Source organism: Muscardinus avellanarius, assembly GCF_963383645.1.
Source record: "Muscardinus avellanarius genome assembly, chromosome: 1".
Classification (NCBI taxonomy): domain Eukaryota; kingdom Metazoa; phylum Chordata; class Mammalia; order Rodentia; family Gliridae; genus Muscardinus; species Muscardinus avellanarius.
In genome coordinates this window covers 56,226,112-56,238,161 of record NC_137786.1, presented here as the reverse complement: position 1 = coordinate 56,238,161, position 12,050 = coordinate 56,226,112, and the positions used below count along the sequence as shown (strand labels likewise).

Here is a 12,050-nt window from a genome sequence, read left to right as displayed (position 1 = left end):
TAAGCTACGGAAAGTCTAATTATCTTTTCCTTCTAGTATACCTTTGTTTTTACTGGAGTTAATACAGGATGCATTTTTCATTTGCTTATTTTTCTACATTTCTCTCTGAAGTCCTCTTAAGATGAGACAGCCAGGTCCCTCAGAGTAAAGCAGAGGGATGTGACAGCCTAAATGAGGCCCGCCCAGGGCTGTGGGCCAGAAGCATCCCTCCACAGAACAGGTGGACACTGTGCTCTCGTCCACAGGGGGCACAAAAGGGTACTCGGTGCTGCCCAGGCTGCCAATGAGTGTCACCTCCTTAGATTTCAGCCAGTTAGACCAAAAAAAGTCATTTTATTTCTAGGCTTCCTTCTTAAGGCTTTAAAGATGGAGTTATCAGCCAGGCGTGGTAGCGCACGCTTTTAATCCCAGCATTCGGGAGGCTGAGACTGGAGGATCACGGTTCATGGACAGCCTCAGCTACTTTTAGTGAGGCCCTCTACAACTCAGTGAGACCCAATTTCAAAATAAAGAATAAAAAATAGGGCAGGGGGTGTAGCTTGGAGGTCGACTGCCCCTGGGTTCCATCATCAGACCCGCAAAAAAAAAAAAAAGATGGAGTTATCAGCCTGGCCTGGTGGCACATTCTTGTAATCCCAGTACTTGAAAGGCCAAGACAGGAGGATTGCAGGTTCATGGTCAGCCTCAGCTACTTGTGAGCCCTCTGCAACTTAGTGAGACCCTGTTTCAAATAAAAGAATAAAAAATATGGCTGGGGGTGTAGCTGAGAGGTAGAATGTCCCCTGAGTTCAATCCCCAGTCTTGCAAAAAAAAAAAAAAAGTTATTTTGGAATATCAAGCATTTAAACAGCTCTTTTTAGATGACCTAAGGGACAACTGTTAATTTTATTGAATGTGAAAAACTGCCTGATGGTCCAGTTCCTCAAAACCAACTCTACTGAACTGGAGGTTAAGGGCTTTGAAAACAGAAAAGGTCTTCTCATGGTGCTCACAAGGGATAAAAAGCAATTGAAATCCTTCTATAATGAAAATGTATCAAGTCTATTTCCTATGAAAAATGATGCTATTGTGAATATAAACTTTTCATGTAAATATATGTGAACCGTGGCATAAAATTTCTCATGAAGAAATAGATCTTTCTCATTCATGAGCATTGAAGTCAGGAGTGACTTTTCTACAGCAAGGGATATACACCAAACTCGCAAAGAAGACAAATTTAACTAACCTTTCTAGACTTTCCTTCTTCTTTGACTTCTTGCTCCGCCTCACCATCCGGCTCTTATAGCTGTTTCTCCTGGCTGGTCCTGTTTTGATGGATGTGTTTTCAAATGGAGTAGTGGTGATTGACACCTTATTTCCGCTCTATAAAAAAAAAAGATACATTGATATTAAAGGGAAAGTGTGATGAAACAAGATCGGAACAGTTTGGATAAGAGAGCCAAAGACAAATAAAAGAAGACAGAAGCATCCACGTGCGCACCCTTCTGTTTCCAAATATCCCTTCCGTCAATGAGGTTCTGACTATCCTAAAGGGGCAGAAGGCGTCCTGTGAGGTCTCTGTCACAGGGTGGGCTCTGAAGTCTGCATATATGAGTTCCAATCAAAACTCTGTCCTATGCAGGCTGCTTGCCCTCCCAAGTTCTCAGGTGAGTCATCTACGCTGTACTGGCCAACGGTATCAATCCTGCCCATCCCAATGGGCTCATCCAAGAAGTAAATGAGAGTTTGTAAAGCCTTTAGCACTGTGTGTGACACATGGAAAGGGCTCTATAAATAAGTTATCTTCATCCATATGTATTAAGTATAAACGTGCCCAGTGGCTGTCTGCTCGTGGTTGATATATTCTTCTTTTTGTGTTTTTCCTTTGGCCTAGAAATCATACAGCAGCAAGCCCGAACGAGATTTTTATTCTTAATGATTTTAAAAGGCTCTTTTCTATTGTCATAAAACCTGGCAGCTTGCAGAGCTGAAGAGGATGTGCCAATGAGGAGGAAATCGCTCTTTAACAAGGCCATGCACTGGGAGGAAATTCTTGATGGTTTTCTATGTGTTTTTGTTCACTCCTAGAACAGGGCTTGCTGGGCAGGCCTGAGGGATGGAGTTGAGTTTGGAGTCAGCACCAGACCAAGGTGCCCAGGGCAGGGGACAGTCATTCTGGCAACGCAGGGATCTGCCTGAATTTCATACTAGCCTGGGGAGAAATACGTCCTTTTAAAGTAAGCAAGGGCCCCGCTAACCTTGAACATACGGATACTTTAAGGAGAAAGACGTTAGCTTGGTAGACATTTAAAAGCTCATCTCTAAGTGGTGTATCAAGTGGGGGGAAGTTCAGTGTGGTGGGAGCAGAGGATTGAATGTTTTTGTAATAACAGCTACCCCTCTCCTCAGTTTGGGGAGTGTTATATGCTATTATAAGAAGAAGGTAGAAAAGTACAAATAAAATCATTGAGAAACTTGCTACCCAGCCAGTAATATTCAATGTATTTATAGCTACTTTTGGGGGGAGAGTGGGAGTGCTAGAGATCAAACCTAGGACCTCGTGTATGCTAGGTAAGTACTGTGCCACGGAGCTATAGTCCCAGCTGCTGCTGGTCTTTTTTCAGGCATATGTAAGTATATATATTATATATTATATATACATGGGGAGAGAAAGACAGTTATAAAAATTTATTTATATTGTATTTATAAGTTTATATTGTTTTTATTTTATATTGTATAGTTTTGAAAAACTTTCCCTGTTAAACATTCCTTAAGAACTCAATTTGTATTGGCTGCATAATATATATACTCTTCACTCAGTGAATTAAAATTTACTCCTCTCTCCACTGCTATTATTTTTAAATTTAAAAATAATTTTTTTTTTTTTTTTTTTTTTTGCTGTACTGGGAATGGAACCCAGGGGCATTCTACTTCCGAGCCACACCACCAGCTCTATTTTTTGTTCTTTTATTTTGAAACAGGGTCTCACTGAGTTGCTAAATTGCTGAGCTGGCTTTGAACCTGTGATCCTCCTTTCTCAGCCTCCCAAGTACTGGTATTACAGGCATGCGCCACTGCAGTGGTTGACTTTTAAACCATTTTCACATACATTCTCTATTTTTGTAACAGTCATGAGGGTTGTTTTACAGTCCCAGAAGGTGAGAGGATTATTTTCTTTGTAGTAAGGACAACAGAACCAGAGACTCTGAGAGTGTTTTCTCAAGGTCATAGAGTGGAAGGGACCTGTCCAGGCCCATTTCTCTTATCCCTCACCCCATTGCTCCTCCCCATCCTGCTATGAACTGACCTGGTGAGCTCTGCCCCCACAACACACACCTCTCTTGGGCCTGGCACAGTGCTTGCCTGTGCTTATACCAGTGTTGGAGAAGAAACCACCATCATTAACATGAGGCATGGTCAAAGTATCAGATCATCAAGACAAAAATCCCCAAATTGTATAAGGCCATCATAAAATCCTATAAGACAAAGCTGGGTGTGGTGTCACACACTTGTAATGCCAGTATTTGGGAGACTGAGAGAGGAGGATCGCAGTTTGAGGACAGCCTCAGCTACTTAGTGAGGCCCTCTACAACTTAGTGAGACCTTGTTTCAAAATAAAGAATAAAAAATATGGCTGGGGGTGTAACTCGGGTAGGATGCCCCTGGGTTTTAGCCCCAGTAACCCCCAAACACAAACACTGTATAAGACAAATAATACAAATACTGAAAATTTCTCATTATCAAATAGTGAGGAGGAGGACATGCTAAATGAGGGCTATCACTAGGCTCTGTACAAACACCCTCTACCCCTATAAAATCCAAACTCAGTTCTCACTTCTTTTTTACATTATGCTCTTTCAGAGGACAATTCTCTTGACTTATGCAAAAACATCAAAGGTAACTTCTCTAAGGGGAAGTACACAGAGGATGTAGAGCGTAAATATTAAGTTAGAAACATTAAGAGCTGGAAGAAAGGGTGATTGAACAAATAGGTGCTACTTGTGAAGCCTGCCACCTGGTGGAACCAACTGGCTATAGCAAGTGCTACCTGAATTCAGCTTCCTGTAGTTCACCAAGGTTTATTTTCAATTAACTGCTCTTGATGAATGAGCGACCTCTTAGAGAAATTCTGTGGCACTTGCTTAAAAGATAAAAGCAACAACAACAGAAATGTAGCCAGCAGACTGCTAATGTGCAGTTAATTCACTCTTACTTTAAAACTCTTCCTGATTAGTGCACAGTGGGAGGGAAATTATTTTAAGCTGGCTGAACTGACTACAATAGCAGTCAGGCTACGCAGCCTCTTCACTCAGCCTGGCTCTGTTAGCTCGTCAGTGGGCCTTGCTAACAAACCGAGCTTCACTGTTGCCTTTCTCTGCAGAGCACAGGTGGGGGATGGGCTCCCCCTGCATCCCGGAGCCCTTGCCTGACCCCAGTGTCCACCCCAGCCCCAGAGTTCTTGCATGTCTTACCTCCCATGAACCTGGCTCCAACTTGCTGCCTCCCTGTACACCCTGCACACCTTGAGGTCCCTCCCCTTGGGTCGACACCCCTCTTCCTCTTGTCTAGGCTATCTTGCACTCCCTTTCCTACACACCGAATTTCTGTCCATCTTTCAAAGCCCTGCACACATTTGCCTTAATTCTCCAATCCCACTCCCATGCATCCTAGTGGAAAGCTCTTTCTCCTTTGAAACTTCTGCTGTGTTTATGGTGTGATCGTTATGAGTAATACTTCAATTATAGTCTGGTATTACCACTGTCTCCCCATAGACGCTAGACCACATGTTGTTGACCATTAGAGACCTCATGTGCAGAAGGGTTGGCTGTGGGAGTGGAAGACGCGGGATCCAGAGCTGCTCTGCCTAACTGCCAATCACCTTCTGCTCCTTCGTAGCAGAAAGGCCTGGCTGTTTTGTTAACTTCTCCCTGCTTTGCTCTTTTAAGCTGCAATATGGGGACATTTTTGTTTATAGCATCTACCTCACTGGGTAGCTATGAGGGTTATATGCATCTATTTGACTAAATGCAACAGAGCTTGGCAGGTACCAGCTACTCTTTCTGTGTTGGCTATTATTTTTGTCTTTTTTTCGTACTGGCCTTTTAAAATTTTCATTTGTAATAGAGTCTCACTAAGCTGTTCAAGGCTGGCCTTAGACCTGTGATCCTCCTGTCTCTGCCTCCCAAGTACTGGGATTACAGGCATGTGCTGCTGCGCCTGGCTTTTATGTGTCATTTTTGTGTGATTATTTCAGCATTTCATACTATGCTCTGCATATCAGGAACTCAGCAGATGTGAAGACGGTCATGATGCTATCTGGTGGTCCCCATTTGGGTATCTAGAAGCTCCCCAGCCCAAGTGCTCTTGAAGTTTTAACATATGCACTGCAGATTTAAAGCAATGCTACACTAGTAAAGCAACCTGGCTGAATAGAAGGTCTCCTGGATTACAGAAGTCAGGTCTGATAGGTTATCCCATGAGCAGGGGATCTCCATCCTTAACTAAAAGGGGTGAAGAGTGACGTCAACCTACTTATAAAGTTCTCTTAGATTGCTTCCTAAGGGACAAATGAAGGTCATTAGCTCCTTGTGGCAGGAAAAGTTTGAAGGAAGTCATGTTGCCACTTGAGAGTCAAATTAGAGCAGTCTTATAGAATAGTCTGTACGAGCCTATTTGTCTAAGATGCTGAGTGACTTTGTACATGTAGGTTAGAGCTTTGGTAGCAGATCCACTGTGAAGTTAGAAGGGAAAATGAGAACAAATGTGAAGCTATGAAACAGAAAATGCTTACTGTTTTCATAATGTAAAAGATAAATATTATGATGTTTCTAAACATACACGTTATAGCCCTATACTTTGTGATTCTTCCCCTTTTCCTATGGATGCCATGAGATTTGGTAAGGACTTTGTAAACATTGTGGCAACAGCGTCCAAGAATGCTGGACGAGAGCCACCGCCCTGATGTTGAGCCAGAGATGGCATGTGGGAGCGCATGGTGGATATGAGGCACTTGACGCTCTTTGTTCAAGAACCGCTGGTTAAATTTGGAAGAAGGCTGCATGATTACACAGTTCACTGGGAAGATAATTAAATCCCTAGCATCCTCTTTGTTTCGTTGCACTAGTTACTCCTCTTGAGTGCCTCCTTTATGAACCACAGGCAGGATCCTCTCCTCAGGCGTGTGGCAGAGCGCACCACGGCCTCATGGGGTGCCGGGGCGCCCCACCCCACTATGCTCAAGCAATCTCAGCGACACAGTGACTGGATCCTGGAATGAAGGCGCTGGGCTGTAGAAGGTGCTCCGAGACCAGATGAGGCCACATGTTATACACAGGGCCATCTGTGCTAAGAGATCTCGCAGAAACCTTTCTGGGAAATACATAGTCCAACTTCACAGAAGTTGGAAGAGAGGTTTTAAGATACAGAATCATATTAAAATACAAGATAAATCATGAAAGTGGTCATCGAGGACTCAGCCAAATAGAAAATGTATATTCCTCAATATAAATATTTCAGTTTAGTTTTCTTCTGCTTATGTGAGTAGATAGGCTGTGGTAGGAGCTATTTTGCATATAGCACTATTATAAAGAAGGTAGGAGGCATGATAAAGTATTTTAAAATCTTTTAACCCTTTTTAAAATCAGTAATGCTCTAGCAGGATAAGCGCCAGCTAGGAGAAGAAGCCCACCTACAGAACACAGACTTATTCTCTAGCCCCAGAGGTCAAGGTGGGCAGACAAGGCATTACAAAATAATTTAAAGTCAGGAAGCACCTTTGTCTGCCTACCCTTGCAGTCCCTGCCAACCAGAGAGGCTTATATACTAGATATAGGAGACAAAGGGGAAACCCACCAGCTTCCTGCGCGCTTATTGAGAAAGGGCAGCTGGTGAGGCAGTGATGACGGGGTACCAGGGCTCACAGGATTACGTACTGTGGGTAAAGCAGCTACTCATGAATCTTTGCATTTCTTCTTGACTTGCTGTTTTGGGTAGTCTGTGACCATTTTGGTGGCTCTCACAGCCAAGGCACATGAAAATTGGCAGTCTGGCTCTATCTTTGATTTTTGGCACTCCATCCCAGGTAGATTTAGACCATTATCAGAAACAGTTGCTGACTTCAAACCTGAGGTCTTTTCCATGTTGGGGCCACAAGTGGTTTGTTTCTACCTAGTAAGTAGCCATATGACAGAAGTGTAGGCTCAACCCAGTTATCCTAAGCCTCCTGCTACAAAACTGAATGGAATGGGCAACAAGACATGAATCAGGACACGTGTGGCCCTGATCCTTCATTGGAGCTTCTGGGCAACAACCAAAGGAGAACACCATGGTTCAATTTATTCCACAAACTTACTGATTCTCAGATCCTCATGGGTCTTGAGCCAAAGGCAAAGCCTCATTAATGCTCTGAATGGATCAAGAGCCACAGCTTCCTACCTACTGCCTCACACTAGACCTCATGATACACACATTACTGCTTCTGGGAATGAGGCTGGATTCCAAGTCTTTTGCAAAGTTCTCTTGTGCGGGCTAGGGGAATGTCAGAAAAAGAAGGAAGTCATTGAATGGCATCTGGGTGTGAAGGATTTGTGCACCCGACTTCTCTGTAGTGTCTTCCAAATTCCTGTTTTTCTTTCAAGTTCCCCATCAGTGACACTTCACTGAGATGCATCCTCCACTCACGGAATGTCCTCTCCAGAAGTATGACCTTCCTCCTTCTGCTAGAGCTAATGAAGTTTTCTTTTCTCACCTAGGTCTCCCATGCTGCTGAAGGGCAAAGACCATCCCTTAACTCTGGTGCTACCAACATCTACCACCAGGGTGCTAGAGTCAGTCTGGTTTGAAAATACTTTCTGCAGTGCTGGGGATAGAACCCAGGGCCTTGTGTGTGCCAGACAAGCATTCTAACACTGAGCCCCATCCCTTGTCCTCTATAGTCAGTCTGAATGAACTTTATGTTAACCATGTGTATGGGTTTATGTTTACACATGTTTATGCTAAATAGCCTAAAAAGGCTGTGGGTTCTTTGAGACTCACATCTCTCTGGCTGGTCACCTCTTACAATGCCCAAGTGCAGTGCCCAAGAAGCAATAGGTCATCTAGCAATCTGCAGATTTCTAAAATAATTCTACAAGGAGAAACTGCATTTCCTATCACAGATAAACTAGCTTTCTTTTCCTGAGAAAATCTAAACTCAAACTTGTATTCATCCATATTTAGATCTATGGATTCATATTCTGGAGTTGGCAGGTGGTAAATAACTCCAAAGAGCTGCCCTGAAGGACCAGCACACACACTGCCCTCTCCAGTCACATGCATGCGTCCTGTGACCTTACTCTACAGCTCTGCTCAGCTTACCTGATGGGCAAAAACTGATCCCCATTTACATTAGTTTATATGTCTGTATGTAGTAGGGACTAGACTTAGTAATTACTAAAACTTCTTATTTCTATCATTTATAGTACATGTGTACATACTCCAATTCTTTTGAAGGAACTCCAACTCTCAGACTAAACTTTTAGTTCTGATCTCACAGTTTAATACTATTTTGTCTCCTCCAATGCAAGAATAAAGCTTACTGGAAGTTCTTGAAGAAAATCACCTTCAGGGTAGGTGATTCCCAAATAGATTCTACCATATGACATACATCAATGAAGACAATTCTTACTATTTAGAATGAAAAGTGAAATTAGGGAGTGAATATGAAAATACAAGGACATTCTTTCACTATGTAAAACCAGAAAACTCCTAATAATCTGTCTTTATATTCAACCTCAGAATACCGAACATCCTTGAGAAATGACACTGCACAGGTTTCAATTTATTCCACAAACTTACTTCATAGAGAAACTGACCTCTGGGCACTAGTTCCTTTGTGCTGCCCACTCTCCCCAGTACCATGGCATAAACAGGCAATACCTTTAGCAGGAGCTCTATAACTTCCGTGTGGACGAGTCCATGCACTGGTTCTCCATTGATATGCGTGATCAGATCCCCAGCCTTCAGTCCTGCCTGGTATGCTGGACTTCCTTCTTCTACATTCTAATGTCCAAGAGGAGAGTATATATTTGTAAGCAACAACAACACTAACTACTGTTTTTTTTTTTTTTTTTTTTTCTGGCAGAATATTCTAAGCAATTCACAAAGGCTCCTAAGCTCTTAACAGGGTATGGAAAAGTCATGGTTCCTATTCTGTCATTGTTCTAAAAAAGGATGATTCCTATGTTTCCTCAAAAAACTTTTCAAGTAAATTAGAGTGTGCTTTTGAAAAACAAGGCTGGAAAAAAATGAAAAAAGGATGGAAATAAGATTATCCATGACTACTCTATGTGCCAGCTTGGTATGTAAGAATGGACAATCAAATATAGAAACTGGACAGAATTAAGAGATATGATTGGTCTTTTCTCAAATCCAATTCTACTAGTTAGATAAAGGGAAAGAACACACACACACACACAACACACACACACACACACACACACACACACACACACACACAAGTCGCAAATGTCAGCTTAACAGAAAATATTTCTGTATCAGCTCTGCTTCAGCCACCCGACCCATTCTCCAGTCTGGCTGGAAATGAAAGCTAATGCGCACACGACTGCTGGTCTTACCCAGACAATATGGTGCACAGTGTAGATGTCGCTGTCTCCCACATATACCCGGATGGCTCGGATGGTGAACCCATAGTTCTTCCCTGAACTGTGGATCACAATGGGCTGATGGGGACTGGCAGCAGCTGTTGAGGAATCTCGGCTGGGAGAGGAATCTCGTGAAGAGGAAGGGTCAGAGGACAGAGAGTGGGGTGACATTGGACTCCCCAGAGGAGAAACTGCAAACATATCTGTAAAGAAAATTAAAAAACAGCCATCAGAGCCAATCCAGGGCACAAAACATCCACGCAGACAGCCCTCCCCACGGAGCCTGGCCACAAAACAAGCCCACTTGCTTCCAGTGGCGAAATGAAGGAGAATGCTAAAAGGGTTAGATTGGTAACTGGCATGAATTTCAAAGCAAAAGTCTGCCAAAGAAACATCATAAATGTCTTTATTTTTAACTAATTTTCAATTTATACTCTAAAGTTATGATTTCTTAGTTCTCTATACTAAAAGTCAGAAAGATTAGCTACTTTCTGGCTATGATGGTTTTATTTACTATATTTTGTTTTAATTAAAGAAATAAGTAACAGATGCATGTATTTCAAGTATGTCCTAGTGCAGAGAACTGTTTAGTCGGATACTAGACTTCAAGTCTTACATAAACAATTTAAAAAATGGTTCCTTCCAAACATACATGACCAGGAAAATAATGAGTCTACTAGCTGACTTTTCTGATGTTATTGGACAAGTACTGATTAATAAATTTTAATAAAGAAAACATGAATGCAGTGACTTCTCTATAAAAGATGATTCATTACTATAGAGACAACTGATTTTCTTCATATAGTACTTACAAATCTAATATGGTTCCTTTTAGGATAAGAGAGGTATGATAGAAAAATTTTAAGAATAACTCAAAGTTTGTCTTCTAAAGCACCAATTTGCTCTGCTTTTATAAGCAAACTGCTATGTTCTGAATATGCCTTTCCAAATTCATACGTTGAAGCCCAGTCTCCACAGTGATAGTCTTGTGGGGGTTGCTTGTGAGGTGATAATAGCTAGAGAGCTCTGTCTCTTGTGAATGGGGTTAGTATCTCTAAGGAAGAGACCTGAGGGAAGCTGGTCATCTATTCTGCCGGAGAGAATATGGAAAATATCTCTCTATGAAGAGCAAGTCCTTGCTAGACACGATATCTGCTGGTGCTCTGATTTTGAACATCCCAGCCTTCAAAGCTATGAACAATAAATTCTGTCATTTATAAATTACCTAGTCTAATTTTTTTTTCTTATAGCAGCTTGAGCACACTGAGACACTTTTTTTTTCCTTTTTGGTACCAGGGGCATTCTACCTCTGTGTTATACCCCTGTCCCTTTTTATTTTGAAATAGGGTCTCACTAAGTTGCCAAGGCTGGCCTTGAACTTGTGATCCTCCTATCTGAACCTGTGATCCTCCCCAGTACTGGAATTACAGGTGTGTGCCACCATGCCTGGCAACACACTTTTAATTTGTAGTTAGTATCACTGTTCTTGGTGAATCAAAACAGATCTTAACTCATCATGTGAAATTTTAAGTGTGTATTTGGGAAAAGGCAGAACAATCTATTGGAGGATGCTGAGGTTTAAGTGTGAGCTTAGTTGGCACCAGGCTACAAAGTACCCATTGCTACTGAGGACTCACTGGGGTGCAGCGGCTCCCACTGTGGCCACAGTAAATGGAAAGTATCCACACTACCCAGGTCCCAAGTTTTATATTGTTCAAAGAAGAGCAAAGCTAAGCATGCCACTACCTGCATTCCTTCACTCTGACTTCTTGTGTTTCCTGGTCCTCTTTCCTACCTTCTGTCTAATCAAATGACCAGATAAAGGGAGGCACACTGGTAGAATGACAATCCTACAACAAACCACTGGGAAGAAGGCAGAGTAGACACACAGATTCATACTGTGATAAGGGCCACCATCATCTACCCCATGATGATCTCTGTCATCTCCCCAGTGGAACCACTTCCTTACTTTACCAATGTGTGAGCTCTCTCTCCTGCTTTTAAAAGTCAAGTAAACCATACCTAATCTACCTTCCTGCTGTGCTGCTACCCTGGGGCGATACCTTTGGGTTATAAAGGGTCACTCAGATAGGGGAGACAGGTGTCTGTTTTATAGTGCTAGGAGGGATGTTTCCCAGAGATTGGATCTGCTAGAGTGAGCACTACCCCTAAATCAGCATTTGTTTAAATCGCATTTCCTTGTGTACAAAAATGGAATTTTAAAAATGTAAACAATCCCTTTTTGACATGGTCTGTATTCTTCCAGATACAAGGCATCTGCAACATAATTCAGGCTCCACTTCCTGCTGTCTTCTGCGTGATGTCACGGCCACCAGGGTGAACGTTTCATCTCTGCCAGTGGAATTACTACAGACTTCGTAATCAGGAGAGGCAAACCCAGGTTATGGAAAAACACTGTGATCTGAAAAT

The 12,050-nt window shown here is 42.4% G+C and overlaps 1 protein-coding gene across 8 annotated transcripts in view; it reads right to left on the bottom strand.

The window, feature by feature from the left end:
- Window positions 1–12,050, bottom strand: part of MAST4 (microtubule associated serine/threonine kinase family member 4) — a gene marked incomplete at both ends in the record, with an annotated part of 610,384 nt that overhangs the window by 6,424 nt on the left and 591,910 nt on the right. For all 8 annotated transcript variants that reach the window (XM_080702972.1, XM_080702973.1, XM_080702974.1 and 5 more), the window contains 3 exons: window positions 1,226–1,362; window positions 8,896–9,018; window positions 9,594–9,823. In XM_080702972.1, coding sequence (XP_080559098.1) covers window positions 1,226–1,362; window positions 8,896–9,018; window positions 9,594–9,823 — 490 coding nt within the window. The remainder of the gene's footprint in view (window positions 1–1,225; window positions 1,363–8,895; window positions 9,019–9,593; window positions 9,824–12,050) is intronic.